At 40.7% G+C, this 26,382-nt stretch overlaps 1 protein-coding gene across 2 annotated transcripts; it reads right to left on the bottom strand.

Annotated features, from left to right (window-relative positions):
- Positions 1-569: 569 nt before the first annotated feature.
- On the bottom strand, positions 570-26,073 carry LSG1 (large 60S subunit nuclear export GTPase 1). Of its 2 annotated transcripts, none has more exons than XM_040349503.1 (14): positions 25,868-26,073; positions 22,278-22,404; positions 19,922-20,042; positions 19,628-19,714; positions 16,613-16,699; positions 13,457-13,517; positions 12,511-12,687; positions 11,837-12,199; positions 10,064-10,165; positions 8,529-8,672; positions 3,620-3,743; positions 2,240-2,319; positions 1,971-2,144; positions 570-974 (listed from the first exon to the last, which is right to left on the bottom strand). In XM_040349503.1, the coding sequence occupies exons 1-14, from the start codon at positions 25,958-25,960 to the stop codon at positions 795-797; spliced, it is 1,920 nt and encodes a 639-aa protein (XP_040205437.1). In that variant the 5' UTR covers positions 25,961-26,073; the 3' UTR covers positions 570-794. The 2 variants fall into 2 exon arrangements, with proteins under 2 accessions (XP_040205437.1, XP_040205438.1); XM_040349504.1 differs by having other exon boundaries at positions 11,837-12,196.
- Between the last annotated feature and the right edge of the window lie 309 nt (positions 26,074-26,382).

Below are 26,382 nucleotides of genomic sequence, written 5' to 3'. Positions count from 1 at the left end.
AGAGTCCGGGGGCTTAACTGGCCTGCCTGCAGTCCTGACCTTTTTTTACCAACCGATTTATTTGGTTTACATCTTGAAACAAAAAACACAACAAAGACCACCCAGGAATGTTGAGCAGTTAGAATCCTATATCAGACAAGACTGGAACATTCCTCTTCCAAACCTCCGGCATCTAGTCTCCATAGTTCCTGGACATTTACTGAGTATTGTTTAAAAGAAGAGGGGATGCTACACCAGGGTAAACATGGCCCTGTACAAACTTTGAGACATGTTGCTGCCATCAATTTAAAAATTGTTTTTTTTCTAAATGGTGTACGTTTTCTCACTTTAAACATTTAATACATTTTCTACTGTGAATAAAATATGGATTTATGAAATTTGCAAATCATTGCATTCTGTTTTTATGTAGATTTTACACAACATCCCAACTTTTTTGAAATTGGGGTTGTATTATAGCAGATGCATTAACCATCTTTTCCCCAGCCCTCTATATATCAAGTGTTACCTGTATATTTTTATGAACAGCAATATTAAAAAAGGAAAATTAAAGGACTAGTTTCTTCTAGAAAATAGGACCAAATATGAAATTTTATGTCACTGCTGACAAAACAACTGTTGAATAATTTATCCACAAGGTAGCATGGTCACGATTGCTGTAGAAATAGGTCATACAGAGGAATAGCGTATATACACAAGTTGAAATTTGTTTTCAAATATTTAAAATATCAGTCAAATTTGGTTGGCAAAATTAAAAGTGTAGAGTTCAGAGTTATTCAGAGTTCCTTTATACACGGTCAAGCATCCAGGTGCTTGTTAAGCCGCCGTACTTTTTCCTTCTTGTTTTTATTTCCATGCTTTTTCCAAGGCTTTCCTGACATACTTTCTGCGCTGGCTGTAGTTAATGGCATAGGGCCACTGCCCGGCTTGTACCCCATCACACATTGCACACCTTTGGTCAGAGCACGGACATTTGCCTGCAAATGAAAAAAAAAGAAAAGGGAAGTCACTACAGGATAATATGAACAATTAGTCTGATTTCCAACATTTTCATATTAGCCAATCAACTGACTTCTAGACATAAAGGGTCATTCTTCGTTCAGCTATACATAAACTGTATTTTAGGAAAAGTGACCATTTCATGACCTTTTACTTTAATGATATGGGCAGGATGCCATTGCCAAGCACTCCTTGTAAGAATTCTTATTGATCACCATATTGACCCAATATATTGAATACTTTGAGTCACTGACCCAGAACAATCATGCAGCTCCGGTGTTCACATTTTACTGCAGCGTGCTGCAATGGTTGCTACCAGTCACTGACTCAAAGTACAGAATCCAGCACTTGCCAAAAAGATTAGCATTAAAATCCTTCATAATTATCAGTACATGTTTGCTGGGAACCTTCTCAGTGATCACCCCTGTTCTGGTCATAGAGGCACAGCAAATTGCAGGAAGGAATGCAGGATGTCAAAGCTATAACATGAGATCAACAAAGTTAGGTTTAAGGCACCTTTGAGGCTTGCTTTTAAATTCCTTGGGCTAACCAAAGCTGCAGAGCTTTAGTAATGTGGATCTGCAATTGGTCCACAGTAAAGGGAATTGGTGCAGGGCTCCAGCTGTGCTACAAAAAATATTTTAAGATCAAATATATTCATTTTTTGGCCAACTTATTTCTTTGCAGTGATAGACAAGAGAAGGTCTGCACTATCCTAAAATTAAAAGAAAGGAGGTAGGGAGTGTAATTACCAACATTATATGCAGGGTTATACAAGCCAACGTTCATGCTAAAAGCATGCAGGTTGTAAGAAGCCAGGTATACCACACATTTTATGTCATAACTAAATACTTGTTTATCACTGTGCAGCAATTAAACCATTTTCATTGTAACTGCTCCGCTCGTCTATCTAAAATGCTAAAACCAAACATTTCTGTAAAAGTGAAGAGAAGATAGAGATTTATGAACCATACCTGATGGAAAAAGTTTGTGTCTACTACGTTTTCAATGTGTTTGACTTTCTTGCTGTTGTGAGCTCCTGTCTCGGCTCCATCACATGCCATATTTCTTTCCTGATACGCTGTGTGCTGAGGCTGGAAATCACATGCATTTATCCCAGGAGGAGAGTGACAATACAGAAGCTTGCCCTAAAATAAAAATACAATGTTTAAAAATGGTCCAGAGAAATATTATGTTCCTGAATTGTATTTTAAGGCTTCTAATAAAAACGTGAGAAACGTACACTGACATAGTCCTTCAATATGTATCGCGAAGACCTTGGCTGATCCGGCTGTCCGTGCGCGGTCATGAATCCCCTCATATCTGCAAGAACACATTTCCATTACTAGTATATATCAGATTTATCAGTTCTGCCCATCTACATGAAGTAAATCTGCACTAGAAGGTTTAAAAAGAGGAGTGGGTTCTTTTGAAAGAACATTAAAATAGACATCCTTCAGGCTTGCCTATCATCAAGTAGCTACATAAGCAGACATGCTCAAATAAGAGGAATGTGCCTGTTAAAACAAAAGAGAAGATTGAAAGTAAAGCCGACCATAGATCGTTCAAAACTTGGCCAGTTCAGCAGGGATTGTCAAATTTCAACCCATCTATGGGCAAGCTGGTTGCACAGATCTCTTGATCAACTTCTGTATAACCAGCCTATTGGAAAATCTTTGCTTGATCAGTGCCACCAGCAGTGTTGATGAGTGTATTCCGACAGTGAGGAAGCCTCCCCACTGTTAGAATATAATAGGCCTGGGGGAGGGATTCCCCCGCCCCCCCCCCCCATATCTACTTGAATGTGTGGTTGGGGGAAATCAATCAATTTTCTTTCGTTCAATCCACTGGTTCAACGAGAACATGAATCACGTATGGCCTGCATAAGGAAATGGCAAGTCTTCTGATGTCCATGTGTATTTAAAGCCAATGCTTGCCAGACTTTTGGATGGTTCTTTACCTTATCTCACATACAAAAGATTCTTCTATTAATTCTAAACACTTTATCGGCTAGAAGAGTATAGCCCCCATAGAAGTAAAATCTCCCCTTGACTTTCCATTTATCAGGGGATAAAGAGATGCTACAGGGAATGAGATTATCTGTTCTAGAAAATACACACGATCGGATTTTCCGACAGCAAAAGTCTGATGTGAGCTTTTGAACGTAAATTCCGACCATGTGTATGCTCCCATCAGACTTTTGCTGTCGGGAATTTCTCAATTTTTCCGATCGTCTGCGGCAATTCCGACGCATGCTCGAAAACAATTTGACGCATGCTCGGAAGCATTGAACTTCATTTTCTCGGCTCGTCGTAGTGTTGTACGTCACCGAGTTCTTGGCGGTTGAAAGTTCAGAGAACTTGTGACCGTGTGTATGCGAGGCAAGCTTGAGCGGAATTCCGTTGGAAAAACCATCCAAAAGGTTTTTCCGACGGAAGATCCGATAAAGTGTACGGGGCATTACAGAAAATTATGGTCAGCTCTAAAACACTAGATTTATGGACAGACTTTCAAAAACATTTTAGCTTGAAGAAACATTTGCAAGCAAGAGCTTTACTTACAGCACGCATCCCCTCGTTATAAAAACAGTAACTCAGCCTGCTGAACTAAAGTTGTAACTTACAGCCATAAGCAAAGAGCAGCTCTTCTGAGGATGGAGCACGATCCTGATCTTCATCTTCCCTAGGTCTGATAATATTGATCCCATAAATGGCCTCAAATACGTAGCGTGGGATTCGCTGTGCAATGTATGTTAGTTAAGAAATACTAGACCTCAATAAACAGGAAGTGTATAACAAAACCAACGAAGAGTTAAAAATAATTATGGTGCAGCCATAGCTAAACAGCATATGCAAATACATAACCCAAGGTACAGTGGATATAAAAGACTATACACCCCAGGTAAAATGCCAGGTTTCTATAATGTAAAAGTAAAAAAATAAATAAAAAAAAAAATGATAAATCATTTCAGAACTTTTTCCCACCTTTAATGTGACCTATAAATTGTATAACTCAGTTAAACAAACTGAAATCTTTTAGGTGGAAGTAACAATTATATATATATATATATATATATATATATATATAATAATGTTGCATACGTGTGCACATCCTTAAAATTTAAAAAAAAACTTTGCTAAAGCACCTTTTGATTTTATTACAGCAATCAGTCTTTTTGGGAATGAGTCTATCAGCATGGCACATCTTGACAAAACACTCCAAATCTGTCATTGCGAGGGCATCTCCTGTACACAGCCCCCTTCAGATCACCCCACAGATTTTCAATTGAATTCAGGTCTGGGCCATGCCAAAACTTCAGTCTTCTTCTGGTGAAGCCATTCCTTTGTTGATTTGGATGTATGTTTTGGGTCATTGTCATGCTGAGAGATGAAGTTGCTCTTCGTGTTAAGCTTTCTAGCAGAAGCCTGAAGGTTTTGTGCCAATATTGACTGGTATTTGGAACTGTTTATAATTCCCTCTACCTTGACTCCTGTTCCAGTTGAAGAAAAAACAGCCCCAAAGCATGATGTTGCCACCACCATGCTTCACTGTGGGTATGGTGTTCTTTTGGTAATGTGCAGTGTTTTTGCACCAAACATATCTTTTGGAATTATGGCCAAAAAGTTCAACCTTGGTTTCATCAGACCATAACACATTTTCCCACATGCTTTTGGGAAACTTCAGATGTGTTTTTGCAAAATCAAGCCAGACTTGGATGTTTTTCTTGGTAAGAAAAGGCTTCAGTCTTCCCACTCTACCCCATAGTCCAGACAAATGAAGAATACGGGAGATTGTTGTCACATACATTGCTAGATATTCCTGCAGCACCTTTAATGTTGCTGTAGGCCTCTTGGCAGTCTGCCTGACCCGTTTTCTTCTCATCAATTTTGGAGGGCCATCCCGTTTTTTGGTAATATCACTGTTGTGCCATATTTTCTCCACTTGATGATGACTGTCTTTACTGTGTTCCATGGTATATCTAATGCCTTGAAAATTCTTTTGTACCCTTCTCCTGACCGATACCTCTGATGCTCTCTGCGGACCATGGCATTTGCTGTAGGAATGCAACTAAGACAGGGTTTGACAAATTCGCTTGGAATCTAGGAGCCAGCTAAAAAAGTTAGGAGCGCCCGCATATGTAAACCACACATGTGAGATATCGCCGCGATCGTTCGAGTGAGAGCAATAATTCTAGCTCTTGTCCTCCTCTGTAACTCAAAACATGCATCCTGTAGAATTTTTTAAACGTCGCCTATGGAGAATTTAAAAGGGTAAAAAGTTTGTCGGCATTCCACGAGCGGACGCAATTTTGAAGCGTGACATGTTGGGTATCAATTTACTTGGCGTAACATTATCTTTCACAATATAAAAAAAAAAAATTGGGATAACTTTACTGTGGTCTTATTTAATAAAAAAAAAAATATTTTTTCCCAAAAAAAAAAGTGCGCTTGTAAGACCGCCGCACAAATACGGCGTGACAAAGTATTGCAACGATCGCCATTTTATTCTCTAGGGTGTTACAATAAAAAAAATATATAAAATGTTTGGGGGTTCTAATAAGAGGGAAGGAGATGGCAGTGAAAACAGTGAAAAATTACACATTAGAACTGCCGTTTTACTTGTAATGCCAACGGCCACCACCAGATGGCGCCAGGTCACAGAAGGAAGCTTGGGACTTCACAAGGCCGCGGCCTCAATTACCGGCCGTCGTGGGCCTGGTGCGCCCCCACCTCGCGATCGCGCGGGCCCGCGACGGCTGGTAATTGACCTGGCAATTGACCTGGCGCACGGATTTTGTCAAGCCCTGAACTAAGAAAATATCAGGAAAGACCTACTAGAACAGCTGAAGTGGGAGGCACTTTAAATGATGGTGTGTACCGACTACTATTTAACATGAGTTTGAATGCAATTGCTTAATTCTGAACACAGCGACATCCCCAGTTATAAAAAGGGTTTGCACACCTTTGCTACCACAATATTTGAGTTTATTTTTACTCTCCTCAAAAGATTTCAGTTTGTTTTTCAATTCAGTTGTACAGTTAATAGATCACATTAAAAGGTGGGAAAAGTTCCAAAAATGATTTTGTTTTGTCTCTCTTTTTTTACATCACAGAAACCTGACATTTTAACAGGAGTGTGTAAACTTTTTATATCCACTGTATAATGTTATATAATGATTACCATATTTTATGATTACTAAAAATGGAGTACCTTGAAGAAATACAATGAAAAATATAATAGTCTTTAATGACGGCCATAAATTGAAATCCACAATAATGAGTTTCCCTAAAAAAGCCATATTAGAAACAAAGTCTCTTACAGGAGATGGGCCAAGGCTGTCAAAATAAAGTGCACCGGTGTCCAGACTATGGACTGTAAAGTATTCACATATTTAAGTAGCAAAAAGATTTAAAACAAACCATCCCTGACCTCTCTAGCTGCATATATCTTATATTGTAAAGCGTTGCGTAAACTGTCGGCGCTATATAAATCCTGTATGATATTACTATTATTATACGTGAAGCAATTTATTCTCAAGCATCACAACAAAACTCTACATTCACGCATGAATATTTACAGGCAAATTTGGAACAGTTTTTTCAGACATTCAGGTTGGAGCATTTTTGCTTTAGCCAATGGAAAGCTAGTTACTAGGAACAGGCGGAAATTGTTATATAGGCTTAAAAAAACTAATTTTCCATATACTCCATTGGAAGTTTATGGGGCTAAAAATGTTAGATTCTGCTTCAAAAGGTAGCTTATTTACCCTTTTGAGCTTCAGACACCTTATTTCTCATTCCTAAACAGGCACAAATTAAAAGCATGGGATTGTGTTTGTTGAGCATTTTGGATCATTAAGCCTTCATTTACACTAGCAACTCCTAAACTTCAAATTAGGAGCTTTTGGGCGTTTGTTTGCCAGAGCTCCTAAAATAAGCCTATGTGTCAATGTACAGAGCTTAGGAGCTGCTGCATTTAGGTGAGCTTCACACCATCTATTTTTCCCTGATCAACTCTTAAAGTGGAACTATACTTCATCTGAGCACCACAAACCAAAAATGCCATTTAATGCATATTCCTTTATTAACCTAAACGACACTAACACACCCCAACTGCAATGTGTATTTTTTAGTGTAGGGGCTCTTTCACATGAGCTGTCCAATCAGGTCTGCCTGCAAGTTTTTCAGGCAGACCTGATTGGACGCTCCATTCACCGCTATGGGGCAGTGGATGTTAGCGGTGACGTGTCCGACACCCACTGCTATCCGATCCGGTCCACCAAATGGTGGTCCTATTTTTCCATCTGTCAGGAGGATCGGATGAAAATGGACAGGCGTTTTCATCCACTCTTCCCATAGATGAGAGCGGGACTCTCAGCACAGTGAGCAGAGACAGACCCGTCATCCGCCTGCTTAGCAGATCAATCCACGCTAAGCAAGCGGAGTCTGTCAAACGGATCCACTCAGTGTGAAGGGGGCCGTAAAGTAAAGTGCTCCTTTCATGATTTCGCTACAAGGCACCAGGTGGGTATACCCTTTGCAGTGGTAAACTTCTACCAGACTACCTACAAAAATAGCACTACTCTACCAATTAATCAGTCTTTTTAATTAAGACTGCTGATCTATATAAAGAGGGAATATGAAACAGATTGTAACACCACTATGACAGATATGGCTCTTGTGCACATTTAAGCTCTTGCTTTTCCACCTGTCACAAGTCAGAGACACAAACTTGGGGGATGTCCCCGGTGGCTAGAGGGAAACATTTACAAGTTTCTGCACACAATTTGTAAGTGACATTTACATTTTTTTTTTATTGAGATAAAGAGGATTTACCAATACAAATTCAGTCAGTGCCATTGGTTTATAATGGCCACCTAATAGACCAAGCGAATGTACATACATTACAGCACACCGTTAAAACACTACCATATGTTGTATTGCAAAAAAAATGTTGCATGTCAGTGTTTTCCTGAGTTTTGGTCCGTTGCTAGCCCATTTATTTGAAGGAGCTGAATTAACATAACGCATGTTAATGTAACACACCAGTCCATCTAGCTTTGAACGGACCCCGAAAATAATGTCTGTGCATCTGAGGGAAATAAACTTTGCTATGGTAATGGTGGTGCTGCAGGATGAACAAGCTTATGTGATCAGCACTTTAACTCACCCACATCTCAAAAGTGAATGTAATAGACAGCTGTGCCTGTTATGAAGAGGTCTGATGCAAGGTCACGATTAATGAGGCACTGGACAGCCATATCCACATACACCGTGACCTGATGACTGCTGTAATAAACTTAGTAACATGGCGGAACTACAGATTGCTTAAATAAAAAGAACAGGGATACAAAATATAAACACAATTGTAAACTCCCTTACTGACAAGGTAGATATTATAGATAGATATTTTTAATAATAATAATAATAATAATAATAATAAAAAAAAAGTAAAAATAGTTTGGACATTAAAAAAAAAAAAAAAATCAAATGTCAGTTTAGTATTGCTGTGAATTGTTCGTTAAAGGATATGAGAGAGATTGGTGGGACGTGGTCTCGCATTTGGTCAATTGGCAGAATACCACTACATATCATCTCTGCTTTGGTGGAGACAAAGGATGGCATTACAAGACCTGGGCAATCACAAAGGCAGAGGCCAGGCTCCACATACAGTGTCTACAACAGAAGAAAGTGACATTCATTTACACACACATCTTTGCAAGCAATACTGCATTTCAGGGGTAGGCAAACTTTGGTCCTCCAACTGTTGTGGAACTACAAGAACCATGAGGCATTGCAAGACTGACAGCCACAAGCATGGCTCCCAGAGACATGATGGAAGACTGAAGTTTGCCTACTTCTACTATTTATGATTAATGTCTATCCAAGGCTCCATTCACACCTGAGCGCAGCAATTTACTGGCATTTTTTGGGCATTTTTTTTTTTTTTTAAAAGCATTTTTACAAACATTTTACAGCTTCAGAAGTTTTTGTTTAGCTAATAGAAAGCACTAGGAGAGGGAATTAGGGGTGGAGAGCTGCTATTTGAGCCCTTTTAAGCTCAAATCAGGCGTTTCAATTGAAGCCTATGGGGCCAAAAACACTTGTAATCTTCCAAAAATAAGCTCATGTATTTTTTGAGCAACAGGTGTTTTGCTTCAGGCAACAGAATGTTCAGATGTGAATAGGGGCCATTTAAATAAATGCGATTTAGCTTGTTGAGACCTTTTCTGCTTATAGCTCTAAAACGCTCAGGTGTGAACAGGGCCTCAAGTTCTCTTAAATATCTGCATCAAAACATTATATAAAGTAACAGAAATAAGACAAAATATAGACTAAGCATGTCCTACAAAAGCAAGTGATTAACTGAAGGGGAAGCGAGGGTTAAAGCCAATGAAAAACTGACCATATCAAGAAAACGGGGGGAAAAAAAACACCCTAAAAAGGTTACATACATACAAAAAGGATCAGTAGATCTAGCGATCGAGAGTTGAACAAGGCACATTAACCAGTACTGAAGGTCAGGAACAAAAGGGGTTTGAATTAAATGCAATTTTGCTAGAAAAGTTATTCTTGGCCAATACGTCAACAGCTTCCATCTGTGGATCATCCAATCGTTTTACTAAAACTAGAGCAGACAGAATCTGCAGTAGCCATGCATAGAAACCAATCGCCTTCCAGCTTCAGCCTGTTCAGTTGCTTCAAAATATAAAGCTAGAAGCTGATTAGTTACCATTCACATCCATGGAGCTTCAGTTGACCAGGTTTGCGCCTGGGTCACTTTAAAAGTATTTTTTGCTAAAGTTGCTATGATAGGAAAGGTTATGGTGAGAAAGACAAGACTCGCCATGCAAAGCAATTCTGTATAGCGTTTGGCAACATACAGATGGGTTCCTTCCTAAATCCCTGGGACTTATAAACACAATATATACTCTCAGGCAGAATAACCCACCATTATAAGATATTTCCCCCATTTAATGCGGTTCCACAAGGTTTAAAGTGTATTTTTTTCTTATGAATGTTTTGTTACAGAATTGTCATTTAAAAAAGGAATTCACATCAAATACCTGAAAGTGCTTTGTATGTCCTGGAGTTGCCGAAACAGAAACTTTTTTGTTCCCCAGGATTGTGTTAATGGTTGAACTCTTGCCAACATTGGGATAACCCACCTAGCAGGAAAAAAAAATATTATTTCACTGTCCCATAAATAGTTTGACTTCACTGGCTGCCTCTAAAGTCGGCCATACACTAATCAAATTGCATCTGGTTTCTTATGAACTGGCCAAAATTCACTCAGTGGTAGGGTCAGGGGGTTAGGGTTTCCAATTGAAGAATATGGCTAGGACTCAGGAATTGGAACAGGGACCTCCCCCAAAGGTCAAAAGGCGGGTTCCCAGAGGTCAAAGGTCACAGGGCGTGGCTGACCCACCCCCACCAAAGTGTACCGCCTACCCTAACTAAGTCGGGGAATGAACACATTAATTTTAAGTTGTTTTCTATTAAAGCATGCAAATATAGAATTGTATATGCATATATTACTCTGTATGGTACATGCTTTCTACATAAATTTTAAAAGTTTATGAGTAAGTGACAAAACAGGAAACTTAAAAGCGGAGGGTCACCCAAAAGTGTACCTCCGCTTTTCGGAACCCTCCCCCTCTCCGGTGTTACATTTGACACCTTATAGGAGGGGAGGGGGTGCAGATACCTGTATAAAACAGGTATTTGCACCACTTTCTGGTATAGACTCCCACGGGAGTCCTGCCCCTCCGCATCGGTCGACCTGGACAGGTAAGTGTCCATTTTTTCAAAGTCAGCAGCTGCCGTATTTGTAGCTGCTGGCTTTTAAAAAAAAATTCAGGTGAACCACCACTTTAAGGTGTGCAAAGGCATACAAAAATGCATACTAATAAAAAAAAAAATGCAAATCTGAGCATATATGGGCTCTGCGTTTAAAATGTGTCAAAATGCATTCATTTTTGAACACATGCTGTAGAAAAGAGCCCTTAAAAGACACATTTGTGAAAGATCATCTTTATGTAAATAATCTTAGGATTTTGTCGTTAAGGGCTTGTGAACTATGTACTGGCATTATCCCACACTGGATAAAAAAAAAAAAAAAAAAAAAAAAACACACTGGGGGCCCCTCTTGTTAAATCTCCCCTGGCAAAGCACCTCCCCATGGTTCAGGTGGTGGGGGGGGGGGGGGGGGGGGGGCGTGGCGCTATCGTACCCTTCCCTGCATGCTTAGATAAAGGGTCTGGTAAGGATTTTTGGGGGAAACCCACGCCATAAGGGACCCCCTATGCAATTTATTTTTTCTAGTTCTTTTGGTTTACATTCTGCTGTTAGATGGGAATTCCCCTCCGATAGCAGGGAGGATCCATAGTTGTTAGGATGCCGACTCCTAACAACCAATGCAGAAATGAACCCTGTGTAATGAACAGACAGAAGGGTCATGTGAAAGGACCATTAAAATAGTAAGACATAAAGTTTGTTTTTGACTCTTTGTTACAAATAAAAGATACTTCATGAATATGTAAAAGCACAGCAAAAGTCAAATGGTCAAAGAGGAAAAAAAAGACTGAATATTTTTTTATATACACACACCAAACTAATATTCTGAAACAAAACACATTGAATTGTCTTCATGTTGACCACCAGTCCGATCATCAATCACAATATAGTACTGCTTACATTACTGTGTGTAAAAAAAAAAAAATATATACATTATATATATATATATATATATATATATACACATATACATATATACACACACACACACACACACACACACACGAAAAAATTCATAAAAAACAAAAAAGAAGATCGCTCACCAGTCCTATAGTGACCTGTTCCTTTTTAACCCTATTGCCTGTGTGTATAGATTTGAAGATCTCCATCAGTTCATCACTTTGCACTAAGTGACTATAGTTATGGACCTCTGTTGGTTCAGTACTTCTAGGCTCTGGGTCTGGTAAGATCCTTTCATTTTCCCCCTCTGCATCTTCAGAGCAGGTCTGCCAGCCTTCATCATCTTCACAGTCCTCATACTCATCATCTGAGCTGTACTGACTAGAATCTCCAGTTTGGGCTTCTGTGTCACTTAACTTTTCTTCATCCTCACGGTCTTCCTCATCCTCACTGTCTTCATCATCTGAAACATCATCCTGCATCACATCTTCTGGCTCAGCACCCTGCTAAAGCGCATACAGAATGTTAGCAACAAGCACAAATACAATGTATTACAACTGCCAACCGATACAGGAACAACAAGGGGGATTTTTGCGGTGAACAAAAAACAAATGCACTGCAACTGTGAGCTGGTTGAACTCAAATGGGCAAGTATGACAGACAGTGCCACCGGTCAAACCCTGCAGCACAAGATAAAAATGTGTCCTGTGACAGGCAATAGGCTAAGCTAAAATCATGTCACAAGAGTTGAAAATAAGTTGTAGAAGCAATAGGCAACATACATGTAAAAAAAAAAAAAAAAAATCAAATAGCATACCATGACAACTTCAGCAAGTCTCTGTGCTTCTACCAAGGCTGACCAGAAGACAACCTTAATTCCTTCCTTCTCAAAATATGTTGCCCAGGCTTGACGCTGCTCAGTTGTTAACAGGTCCGCCTTGTTTATAAGGATGATATTTTCTTTATGAGGACTTATTTCTTTCACATAATGCTCCTGAAAAAATTTAAAAGAATTTAGTATACAATCTGACACGGTGACCTGCTGTGCCCCTTGTGAAGGTTAGTGTAGCTGTAGGGACAGACACAAAAGCAATCCAAATGGGTGTACTCCCTCAAGCCCTATACCATGGTTCATACCTTGCCCTCACTGTACAAAGAAATATCCTATCCTAGGACACTGCTGAGGTGTAGATAGTATGGATTTGAGCGTATGTGGAGATCGACCATAGAAATCTGTAGGTGTCTCGCAGAAAAATTGTAGGCTATAATACTGTTGATACAAAAACTTCCATTTGATAAGGAACACCACCCACCATTCTGAGCATTTTAAAGAACACACTCAGATTTGCTAGAACTATGTTAATAGCTGTAATTTTGGACCTGCACAACTAGACAAGTGCAAAATCAGAGAAGGTATTCTGTTCTGTAACAAAGCACAGAAAATTGTATTACAGTGGAGAATATCACATGGACATTCTATTCAGACGCTTGGTAATGAAACAATACCAGTGATCTCTTAAGACAGGAGCACCCAAGAAAAAAAACTCTGCAAAATTCTGATGGACACTGAAAACAAATATGAACTAATCTTTCATTTTAGTAGAAGACTCAAAATTACATATGATTGAAAACAAGCTTAAGTAACAGCACTCATCTGGATCCATGCCTAACAAGCTGCTTAAAAGAAATAAATAAATACGTAAGGTTCCTGCAGTGAACAGAAAGCAATGAAAGATGCATGTCAAACCAGGATACTAACTCACCAAATCCTGGCACCTAAACAACAGCGGGTTTCGGGCATCCACAATCTGTACCACTACATCACTGTTATAGAAAGAAAAAGCAGATCGAATTTCCAGTAAGAACACTTGCACCAGCACACATTTTAAAATAATCTCACGTTTAAGAAAAAGTCATAGGGACTAGAGCCCTGTAAAAGGGAACTTTCCCCCCCTTCCCACATTTTTTTTTGCCCCTCATCTTTTCTGAATTGTCTTAAGCACAATTCACATACCCACCCAGCAAATCCAGTGCTGTCCTGCTGCTGTCACACACTGGGTCCTGCGACGCCGTCTTAAAGGATATGTAATAGTTTGTTTTAAAGAACAAACATGTCATACTTGCCTCCTCTGTGCAGTTGGTTTTGCAGAGTGGCCCTCACCCTCCACTTCTGGGGTCCCTCAGCGACACTCCTGGATTCTCTTTGAGTGCCACATTGGAGAGCCGCTTTTTCTTTGGGCACTCTCCTGTGTCCTGCTGCTGCGCCCATTGACACAGATAGCAGGACTTGGCCCTGCCCCCATCTCTGCATGATTGAATTGACAGCAGCAGGAGCCAATAGCTGCGCTGCTATCAATCTATCCAATCAGGACCACCGGCTGGAGCTGGTGTGCTTGTCCCTGTTGCTGGAAAGTCTGGTATCCCGTAAGTAAAAGGGAGGGCTCTTGTCAGTTAAAGCGACGCAGTGCTGAATCGCAAAAAGGGGCAAGGGCCTTAACCTGCATAATGGTCCGGGTCTTAAGTGGTTAATAAATAAAGCAGGTCAAAATATAGAAATAAAAATAAAATATAAAAGTGCAACATGTGAAATTAACTATATGGCAAAAAAATGCTATTCAGCAAACACTGCAGCTTTCTTAACAGACAGTTTGCCCAATTGACATTAAAGCTGAACTCTGAGCACAAATACATTTAAATATATTCCTCAATAGTCACAAAATATATAAATCAACTTTGTGTACACCAAATGCCTTTGAAAACCCAGATATTCATTTGTAAAGTAGCTGCAACATCATCAGTGTGCTGTGCATACAGCTTGTGCAGAGAGAAGCTGTGAGTGGGACCTAACCGGTGGTGCACCCCCAACCTAGGCTGCCTTCAGAAAACTAGACCAGTTGCCCTACAGAAGGGAAGTGGTGACTGGTGTTTATTACAGGAAGCTCCTGCAGAGGCAAAGTTTCACACCAGAGTACTGCACAGATCTACAGTATTACTAAAAGCACACCAAGGTTCAAAGTAACAATACACATGCTTCTTGTATTTAGACATTTGCTTATCCAGGAGTTCAGCTTTACAATTTCTCCGCAATTCCTTTCAACTGCATATTCATTGGCCATACAAGAGGTTTGGGAACAATGAATTTTTAACCTTTTCACTACCAAGGATTTAGCAGCGAGAAGTTTATACCCCCCCCCCCCCCCCCCCAACTGCTGGCCTTCTTGTAAAAAGTGATTTGGGAGGGTATATAGTGATCAATTTTACACTAAACACCCCCCCCCCCCCCCCGAGCGCTCTGGCTGGAGAAAAAGCAGATTGTGTCAGATCCAACTGGGACAGGGGCTTGCCTCCAACCCACTGATTATGGCCCATAGCCCACTGCTTCTCCCAGCCAGAGCACGGTAAAGAGCTCAGTTGAGCCTCTGATTCCATGGAGAGAGCAGATCATCCTGTAATGACGAACAACAATATGATGAATGCGAGGCTTGGATTTATTCTCTGAATAAGGACAATAAAGCTTCCCTTCTGGAGTGGATGGAAAGGTGTAATGTTAATCTTATACAGGTGAATAGTCAGAGGGAATATGGTGGCCCTCCTGCAGACTGGGTGGGAGAAGCTGATCCATTTGGGACAGAAATATTTATCAACAATAGCCCTCAAGAAATCTATGAAGATAAATGAATTCCACTTTTTCAGACTGCTGGAACATTGGGGTCTCACTACTGCAGAGAAACCAATCAGCTTCTAAACCTCAGTTTGTTCAATAAAGCTCTGGCAGTAAAACCTGGAAGCTGATTGGTTTCTATGCAGAAGTGAGACCGATTTTGCACTCTCCAGCTTTAGCAAATAAACCCCATTGTATAAGTTTCGTCTCAGACTGTTGTAGGACAGTCTGGGATCCCTGATTAAGCAAAGCATTGTCCATGTGTGAATTCCCATTGCCAAGTTATTCGAGTCACCTATTGTTTCAGTCTGTTGGCCAATCCTCTTGAAGGTTCATACATGAAGGGATTAGCCTTGCATCAACTTTACCTAGTTATCAAACCATTGTGTGATGTATTGTGTATCATTTGGTTTTATTGTGGTGACTACCCTACTTTTGAAGTGTATAAAAACCTGTATTTCTGTTCAATAAAGAGTCACTCCCTTGGTTTTACCTCAAAGTCTTGTCTATGTACGATGCTGGTAATAGGTCTACTAGAAGGATTTGGAGAGCAAGAAGCACTGTTTTACAGTAGCAACCAGGCAGGGTGGCAGTGTTCCGTCACACCGATCAAGCAAAGTCTGTGCTCAACTGGCTTCAGCAGAGCTCAGGGATAATATTAGGCGGTCTAATGAACTCCTGAGGTCCCCTTAAAGAGAACCTGGCACCTAAACCAGGCTATCACACAGGAGGTTTATCATCCCTCTATTAAAGCTTAATACCTAAAAAAAAATAAAACATTTTTAAAGCCCTCAGCCCCTGGACACAAAATGAACGCAACGGTAGTATACGTTAAAAAAAAAATATATATATATATGACAACTACTCGCCACAAAGTAAAGTATCGCCACGCACCCTAGCAAAAAATCTAGGGCCAGTAGGAAAGGGGAAACAAAATAAAAAAATCACTGGAGGGGAGTCAAGTGTCACTTTCAGCTGAAATTTTATCTCGAACCACATCCCCTGGGATACGCAGAGAGCTTCGACACGACTGACAGAAAGAATATGGTTGTGATTGACAACCTGGATTCTTCATCTTTATATTAAGAAAAGGCAAAAACTGGAGTTTTTGTTCACCAATCACATACCAGCAAGTTGTTCATAAGCTGGATAGTTCATAATTGACAGGTAGTCCTTTGAATCGTTAGCAAAGAAAATATACTTTTCCTCCTTCTACAAGAACATGATATCAAGCACTTTTATTTCAGACTAACATTACCTCCTTTCAATAACTCTCCAGAGCTGACGCCAGAAGTCTAGATTGCGTTCAAATGGTGTGAGAATTAACTTCTTCTCTTCTTCAAGTCTAACAGTAAAAAAAAAAAAAAAAAAGCATAAAAAAAGTAAAACTCGCATCCTTAAGTCCATGCATGTATCCATTAAAATCATTATGTGGATTTCTAATAGCCGCTAGTATAATGGCTAGAAGATTGATCTCATCAATTAGACTGGAAGATTTATAAATCTGTTCTATTATAGAACGTTTCAAAGCCAACATGTTTTCAGGCACAGGGCGCTGCTTAGACAAGAAAAGAGCACAGGGAAAACATCTCATGCTGCTGTTTTTACAGTCCATTCACAAGGCAGGCGACAACAAAAAGTTACATTAGTGCACCTTCCTGGCTATGCAAGGGTTTGAATCAGAAAACTGGATGGAAAGAATTATAAATCTTTTTTTGCAGGTAAAACAGTTCACATACAGTTAGGTCTAATATATATTAGTGCTGTCAAACGATTACATTTTTTAATCGCGATTAATCGCATTAATGTCATAGTTAACTCACGATTAATTCGTCATACATTTTGATCGCTGTTTTCTAGCTGATCTAAAACCATTTTTGACATAAAGGGACACTTTTGGACAATCTACAGTTTTCAGGGAGAAAGAATAGTTTTTATTATATAAAAGTACATGTAGGGCACTGGGCAGACCACTAGGGACAAGGGGGGTGTGTATTTTTTTACATACAGTACTGTAATCTATAAGATTACAGTATACTGTGTGTATTGTGTTTGTTTACTTTTTTGAATTTGGCGCCGTTCTCCGCTCCCGTGCGTCGTAACATCGCAGGGAACGGAGATCGGCGGCACACAGACACTGTGAATCGAGCGAGGAGGACCCGCTCGATCACACAGCGGGGTGGCATCGCTGGATCCAGGGACAAGGTGAGTAACTTGCCTGTGAATCCAGCGAGAAGGTAAGCCGCGCCGCTGCACACTCTGCACGTCCACCCCGAGCGTTAATCGCGCAATAAAAAAAATTGACGGCGTTAACATGGGTTTGCGTTAACGCCGTTAATATCGCGTTTAACGCACAGCACTAATATATATATATTTTGAAACAGGCACAAATTTTCATACTTTTGGCTCTGTATGCCACCAGAATAAAATTAAAACAAAACAATCCAAATGAATGAATTTGAAGTGTAGACTTTCAGCTTTAAAAGGAGAAGTCCAGCCTGAGCTCGTTTGGCTGGGCTTCTCCTATGGGTTACAGGAGTGCAATTCGTTTTGCACTTCTGTAAACCATTTTCAGCAGAGAGCGGTCTGCTCTCTGCTGACATCACTGGAATCAGTCCAGGCATCACGACAATAAAGTCTGGATCCGCCAGGTGCCTGGACTGATGCCCATCTCAGCGAGCCGCTGAGAGCCTGAGACGGCCGCTCCCCACCCCTCCACAGCTCAGCGCTCCATTGAGTGTTGGTGGGGGGCAGAGTAGTGAGCTGCTGACTGACAGGCAGAAGCTCTCTGCTCAGGGATCTGCGAGAACCGAGCCATCGACGATGTTCAAATCGCTCGGTTCTCAGTGCAGAGACGGTGGGAGACAGATGCAGCATTGGATTGAATTGGAAAACTACACAAAACAGCTTCAACATACCATGATTCATTGGGGGCTTTGCTATTCTGCAGGCTTATGAATGGTTTGCATCTTATGGTGAACCCTCTGTATTTGCTCTCGTGAAATCTTCTCTTGAATGTAGACTTTGACAATGATACACCCACCTCCTGGAGTGTCCTTCCCTTGTCTGGATGTTGTGAATGGGTTTTTCTTTACCACAGAGAGGATCCTGCGATCATCCACCACTGTTGTGTTCCGTGGATGTCCAGGCCTTTTATGTTGCTGAGCTAACCATCGCGTTCTTTCCTCTGAATGTACCAAACTGTTGATTTGGCCACTCCCAACGTTGCTATCTCTCTAATGGATTTGTTTAGTTATTTAAGCCTTACAATGGCCTGTTTCACTTGCATGGACAGCTTTGTTGAATGCATGATGTCGGTTCTCAGCAATAGATTCCAAATGCAAATACCAAACTAAAGCCTCATACACACTATTCGATTTTCTGCAGATTTTTGTCTTCAGATTTACCAAAACCATGTTGTAGAAGGGCCTGCCTAATTGAATACAAATTGAAACTCTGAAAGTTTGACCTCATATTATATGGTTTTGGTAAATCTGAAGACAAAAATCTGCAGAAAATCTATGTCTGTATGGGGCCTTAGAATCAACTCCAGACCTTTCACCGGCTTAATTTGATGAAGAAAATTAAAGAAAAGCCCACACCTGGCTATGAAACAGCATTTGATTCAACTGTCCAATTACTTTTGATCCTTTGAAAAAGGGGGATGGCTATTCTTAAGAGCTGTAATTCCTAAACCCTTCCTCACATTTGGATGTACATACCTTCACAATTAAACCTGAGAGAGTGCACTTTAAGCCAATATACATTATAAAACTATAGCTTGAATATGTTTTGGTAAATATCTTTAAAAAAAAAATACAATTGCGCCTGTGTCCAAATCTTTATGGAGAAATGATAGTCACCGCTCCAATAAGGTATGTGGATGAATCCGTATCCTCTCAGAGAAACCCAGGTGCCGGCAATGCACGAAGCAATTGTAGAAAGAAATGTTTGGACAGCCGCACTCTGGAAAAACCTTCTCGGTTGCTTTTTATTGGTAAAAGTATTCAAACACCACACATCACAGCAAAGACAGGGGCATACAGCTGACGTTTCACACCATCAATCAGCGCTTTCTCATAGCTGGTGTTTGAATACTTTCACCAATAAAAGGCAACCGAGAAGGTTTTTCCAGAGTGCGGCTGTCCAAAAATTTCTTTCTACAATTCCAAATCTTTATGGACCTAACTGTATGTATTTAAAGATTTACCTGAGATTCTATTTCAGAATTATCACTACAGCCAAATACCTGCCCCTTTATATAATTACATACGTAGCGAGCTCGCGCCTCCACTTCAAGAAGTCCTCGCGTTCTGCTAGCTGTAGATCGTCTGCGCTGGTATTTTCATCCCAGCGTGGCCTTAAATTGTAAAATACAAAACAGCAATAGTCAATATCAATCTTAATACTTACACAACTATAATGTCTCCATATCCCAACTACATATGGATGGTACAAACCCTAAAAAAACCTTTACACCTAAAAAATACTTTATACGTCTGAACAAAAATTAAGTGCATCTGTCTGTTGTATAAACAAACACCAATGATTCAGATCATATACCTACCTCCTTGGAATACATAGAAATTGTTTATACTCTTCATGCAGTTTATCGATTCTCTTAGACTCTTCAGATGTTAGCAGACCAGTTCTAGCTTCAGCTGGGACAAATTTAATATTTAGTTTCTCTGGAAAAGAAATGCAAGGATAAGCTCCATTAAAATAAATAGAGAAAAAGTATGAATGACAGGCAACAAGTCATTTTAACATTTTCTTTGTACACAAAATCTAACAAACTGTCAAGATACTAGAATAGTCAAACATCCAAGCATAATTAACCACTTCAATACCATGCACTTTCGCCCCTTCCTGCCTAGGACAATTTTCAGCGCTGTCGCAATTTAAATGACAATTGCGCTGTCATGCCACACTGTACCCAAACTACATCTATCATTTTCTTCCCACAAATGGAGCTTTCTTTTGGTGGTATTTGATCACCTCTGGGGTTATTTTTTGCTAAACAAACTAAAAAAAGTACCAATTTTTCTTTTTTTTTTAAATAAGTTTCTCAGTTTGTCAAAAAAAAAAAATTCCCCTCTTCACTGATGGGCACTGATGAGGCGGCACCGATAGGCACCAATAGATGGCACTGATATGCAGCACTGACGTGTTACTGACAGGTGTTATTGATTGGCACTGTGGTGGGCACTTGCTAACTTTATTATTGTGGCACTGCTGGGCACTGATTGGTAGGCGATTGGCACATTTGAGGGGGCGGTGCTGATAATCAATGTGCTGATTATCAGCACAGACCCCCCCTCTGACAGGGAGAGCAGCCGATCCGCTCTCCCTGTCAGCGAGAACCGAGGAATGCCGTTTACCGGCACTTCCTGGTTCACGCTGTGATTGGTCACAGCTGATTACAAGGTAAGAAGCCTCTGACAGAGGCTACTTATCACGAGCGGGGTGTCGGAGTGACACGCCGCGATCGTGCTGATCAGTGTGTTTTGGTGGGTGGGCCGTCCCCCTTTTAAGAACACAATAGCACAGCAGGGGAGATCACAATACTAGCATTGCTTTAGTTTACAGCGATATGTTAAACTAAAAAAAAAAAAAAAAACTGTGTGTGTGTGTGTGTACCAGGCTTAGAACTGTGGGAGCTTCAGTTACTGCCCTTCTTTTGCACGTTAACTGGCTACCGCTGTTTTAATACTTTGAGTTACCAAATCAAAACAATTTGTCTGCAAAGTCAAAACTCCTACTATGCATGCTTGCTCCAGGTCAATAAACAAGGTAGAGGCGCACTGAAGGGAAATTTTGGTGTCAAAACCAAAAAATTCAAAATGTACTCGGCCAAAACCGAAAATGACAGTTTATATATAATTTTTTTTATTTATATGACTTAAATTAATATCATAAATTTTAATGATTATGAACTTATTGTTGGCCATTATCGGCAAAAACGCACCTCCCCGTGTAAATGCATTAAAAACCTAGCAACACAATAATTCACCCATGTTATGTTTTTGATGCAGTTTTTGAGTTACATGACCCATGAAAAAAAAAGCATAAGCACAGAAAAATTGCAGAAAAATCATGTGCGTTTTTGGCACCTTTTTCTCTATAGACAAAATGCCGAAAACACAATTTTAGGACGATATGTTTTAGTCACTGAAATTTTGGTAGATCTCAATAACAAAGTATTGACTTCCCTTTCTACCCACTATCCTCTATTCATAGAAGCCGTACCATAACTTTTCCAAATGAAAAACTCTCTATTAACGGAGGATAGGTAGATGGATGAAAGGTTTAACTCCATTCCTATAGTGTTTTTTTTATTAAAACAAAAGCTCACATAACTTCAAACTGATCTTCTGAATCTCAAGTATACACTATAACAGGCAGAAGATCAAAACGATCACTAGTTTCCAGATCCTGCATCGAAAAGAAAAGAAAAAAAACAAAAAAACAACAACCCACACACCTGCTGTCAGCTATAAATTGCAGGCACATACTATACCTGTAGTAGCGGTGTCTCTGGCCCATTCTAATGGGCTTACTCTTTCCTTCCTGCAATCTGAAAGTCCCTACTGGTCACTGAGGCTGCCAAGCATAGCAAATGGCTAATAGGAATGCATGGTGGGGAACAGGATGAAGCTGCAATCCACACTACCAGGTAGCTAATCCAAGCATGTACAACAACATTATTGTCTTATCTTTGATTTATTTGGTGACAAAATCAGTTTAAGCAAATTTCACTGAAGGGTTGTATGTATGGAAAAAAAAGAATCTAAGCACTTCAGAAATACTGTTTTTATGTATAATCTTATTAAATTAAATTTGCATAGGTCTAGCCTTACTCTGTGCTATACAAGGACATCAGAGTACATTAATGGAAAGAATGTCAGAACTGCTTTGCTCACCTGCAACAAATTCTGTCCCTGCCAACTCCGCTGTGGCAAGAAAGTCATCAAGAGAGCTTTGTTCTGTCACTGACTGCAGATTAAGCCTGCCCCAGTCATAGCCATCGTTCAGCTCACTCGTGTGCAGCTACAAAAGGACACAATGTGGGTTAGAAAGATCAGCAAGTGTGACCTGTAAATGCATCATATTACAGTACATAAAGAATTATCCCCAAGCATACAATGCCTCTGCATTAATATAAAATACCATTCTATACTTCTGCACAACTGTCTAGGTTATATCTGATTTTATGAGGTCATTCTAAATTACTTTGCATGTGCTACTGATCTGCTTAAGCTGTTTGCGCATTCACATTGACTTATACAAGGAGGAAAGCAGTTGTGATGAAAATATTTACTTAATGGTAGCCATGCATGGCTAGTCAATTATGAAAAGCAGGAATTGAGCTTCTTTGTAAGAAATGAAGGCACACCAAGTCCAGTGAGGTGCATGACACCTTCTGGGCATAGCTCTGTTTATATCCGACAGCTTTATAGTACTCCTGGATGACATCTATCGCTGTAGATCCGAGAGGGCAAAGCTGATCCTACTAAGCTCTGCATCTTGAACAGGAGAGTCGCTGTAGCTGCTGTGCCCTCCCCACCTCTAGCTCATTCACAACATACAAAGACTTCTCTGAATGGACAGAGGGGCGAGGGTTGGCACAGCTGCTCTGTGTGGCTTTCTCCTCTCTCATAGCCCCAAGTGTCTCAAAGTGTAATTCCCAGCAGAGCAATAAATGTGTCAGATAAAAATAATAGAGATAAGCTCAGGAGATATCATGCAGCTCCTTGGACTTCAAGGGGTTGTAAAGGTAAAAAATGTTTTTCCTAAATAGCTTCCTTTACCTTAGTGCAGTCCTCCTTCACTTACACCTCATCCTTCCATTTTGCTTTTAAATGTCCTTATTTCTTCTGAGAAATCCTCACTTCCTGTTCTTCTGTCTGTAACTTCACACAGTAATGCAAGGCTTTCTCCCTTGGACTAGAGGAGAGTCAGGACGCTCTCCACGTTGCAGATAGAGAAAGGAGCTGTGTGTTAGTGGGCATCCTGACTCTCCAGTAGTCCAAGGGAGGGGGCGAGTACAACACTCAACACCAGGGAGAAAGCCTTGCATTACTGTGTGGAGTTACAGACAGAAGAACAGGAAGTGACAGAAGAAATAAGGACATTTAAAAGCAAAAATGGAAGGATGAGGTAAGTGAAGGAGGACTGCACTAAGGTAAATTAAGCTATTTAGGAAATGTTTTTTTACCTTTACAACCCCTTTAACTCATAGTGTGCCTTCATTTTTCACAAAGTGTCCGAAATCCTGGAATTCAGCTTTAAGGATTTAAAGCATTGTTCGCATTTGTTGTCGTTTTCTAAAAACCTAAAAAAGAGTGTTCTAGGCATCTCCGCAGATAGAGGCGTGTGTCAAATAGTGACATTCTAACTCACTGGAGAGTTTCCCTTTGCATGGGCCTGGAGCTTGTTGACATGTCTTGTTGAGATGCATTTTGCTGCACCCCACTACAATAAAATGATGTTACAGAATATTTAAAATATACATTATATATAAAAAACACACACTTCAGAAAAGCAAGCAAAGAATAGACAATACTTTGATTTAAACCTAGGTTATTTTCAGGGAAATGCCTAAAACGTGGAACAAGAAGCTCATAGGGAAGGCAGACCTGATGGGGCACTAGTCCCCCACAGCATCTGTTGGGTGGGCAAAGCCTAAGAAACCAGTTCCCCATCAGATACGCCTTGCTTTTGGATTGGTAGTGGGTGGATTTAAAAGTCACGATTGGACTGAATAGCATCTGTACATCCGCCCACTGCCATAAAAGGGATAAGCTTAGTCATGTTCAAACACGGGTTCAAGCCAATCTGAGCGATCCAGCCAGGAAGATGTAAAAGCTGACAGCCAATAATAGCTGTTGGAGGTATTCCCCACCCCACAGCTGCAGCTATATACGCCTCTTGCATATGTGCGGGGCATGCTCCTGCCGGCTATGATCGGCTTTGACAGCTTTCAGGTGGGAAAACTTTGTCAGGTTTGGACTTGTGTCAAAACATGTCTGAGCTCATCCCTAACCGTGTCAATCAAAAGACCTGATGGGGGAACTAATCTTTCAGGTCCCTTCACCCCAGTAAAAAAAACTCCTTAGCCATGTGTCTGTGTGTTGGGTGCAGTGAAGAGGGAGCACACTGAGAAAGAGGGGCCCCCAAAATGCACACTCTAACCTCAGTACCAGGTGTCTGATACATACAGGAATCGGGTGTAAGCACCAACAATTTTTTTTTAAACATTGACTGTGGTAAATAAGCAGTCATTTAAAATGTAGCTTGGTATTAGTAACACAAAAAGACTGTCTGGGGAAACAATACATACATAGGGACTATCCCTGTACAAGAGGATCAGTTAGTAAAAAAAAAGATCCACAGAGGATGAGCCTAGATATAAAAGGGGTGCCATATCCTATATACTCCCATCAAATGCATATCAGAGAGTGACAACCCTACAGAGGATGAGGCACCCTAATTATAAAAGCAGTGTCATGTCCTATATACTCCCATCAGATGCATATCAGAGTGACAACCCTACAGAGGACAGGGCACCCCAATTATAAAAGGGGTGTCATGTCCTATATACTCCCATCAGATGCATATCAGAGAGTGACAACCCCACAGAGGACGAGGCACCCCAATTATAAAAGAGGTGTCATATCCTATATACTCCCATCAGATGCATATCAGAGAGTAACAACCCTACAGAGGACGAGGCACCCAAATTATAAAAGGGGTGTCATGTCCTATGTACTCCCATCAGATGCATATCAGAGAGTGACAACCCTACAGAGGACGAGGCACCCTAATTATAAAAGGGGTGTCATGCTCTATCTGCTCCCATCAGATGCATATCAGAGAGACACAACCACACAGAAGATGAGGCACATTAAATGTAAGCATATGAAACATGGCCGACCCTTTTATATTTAATGTGCCTCATCCTCTGTGGGGATGTCACTCTCTGATATGCATCTGATGGAAGAATATAGAACATGACACCCCTTTTATATTTGAGGTGCCGTGTCCTCTGTGGGGTTGTCGCTCTCTGATATAAGCATATAGAACATGACTGACCCCATCAGATGCATATCAGAGAGTGACAACCTCACAGAGGATGAGGCACAATATAAAAGGGGCGTCATGCTATGTCTGCTTCCATCAGAAGCATATCAGGGGGTGACAACCCCACAGAGGACGAGGCACCCTAATTATAAAAGGGGTGTCATGATACATATCAGGGGGTGACAACCCCACAGAGAAAGAGGCAGCCTAGATATAAAGGTGCGTTATGATGTACCAGTCCCCAGACACATATGGGGGTGACAACCCCACAGAGGATGAGATAAAATTGGGTGCCATAATGTTATCAGCTGCCATCACATATCAGAGGGTGACAACCCCGCAGAGAATGAAGCAGCCTACATATAAAGGGGTGTCAGGTTCTATCAGCCCCCTTCCCCAGCCTGGCACACATGTCAGAGGGAACACTTACCCAGGAATCTTTCATCCGCTGCCCCCTCTGGCTCTGAGTTTGGTCTCGGATCAGGGCTCTTCCTAAACCACATGCTGCTTTTTTCTTCCCCATTCCTATCACACAGGATTTGCGAACGGAAACACGTGCCCGGAATCAAATTGGAAACACACAAGAAGGGTGTAACAGGAAAAGCGCTCCCCGTGTTTAGGTACATGAGCTCTGAGTTCCCCCCTAGCTTCCAGGATGCCGCGGGTTCACCCAATCAGGAGAGGGCGGGGGTGTGGCCAGGTCGTGCTGATGTGTGGTGACTGTGCTCTATTCTCCTATAGGGATTACATTTCTATAGGAAGAAACGTGTGCAGTCACCTGGGAAGTCTCCATAGAAAAGTCCTCTGACTGCCATGCTATTCTAATGACATGAACACGTTCTGAGTGTTTAATAATTAGGGCTCAATCACACAGTATTGTGTTCCTTACACAAGAACAAGGCATCCCCCTTATGTGCTGAAAAAATAGACCAGGCTGCATTCTCA

Source organism: Rana temporaria, chromosome 4 (genome assembly GCF_905171775.1).
Source record: "Rana temporaria chromosome 4, aRanTem1.1, whole genome shotgun sequence".
In the NCBI taxonomy this organism is placed as follows: Eukaryota; Metazoa; Chordata; class Amphibia; order Anura; family Ranidae; genus Rana; species Rana temporaria.
The sequence above is the reverse complement of the archived record's forward strand: the minus strand, read 5'-3'. Positions and strand labels throughout refer to the sequence as shown.

Coding starts and splice junctions, on each gene's coding strand:
- LSG1 (XM_040349503.1), bottom strand. CDS start 25,960: ATGGGGAAGAAAAAAGCAGCATGTGGTTTAGGAAGAGCCCTGATCCGA. Junction 10,166..11,836: donor AACAGGTCACTATAGGACTG/GTGAGCGATCTT, acceptor TTTTCCTGCTAG/GTGGGTTATCCCAATGTTGG. Junction 3,744..8,528: donor ACGTCCCACCAATCTCTCTC/ATATCCTTTAAC, acceptor TAACTAACATAC/ATTGCACAGCGAATCCCACG.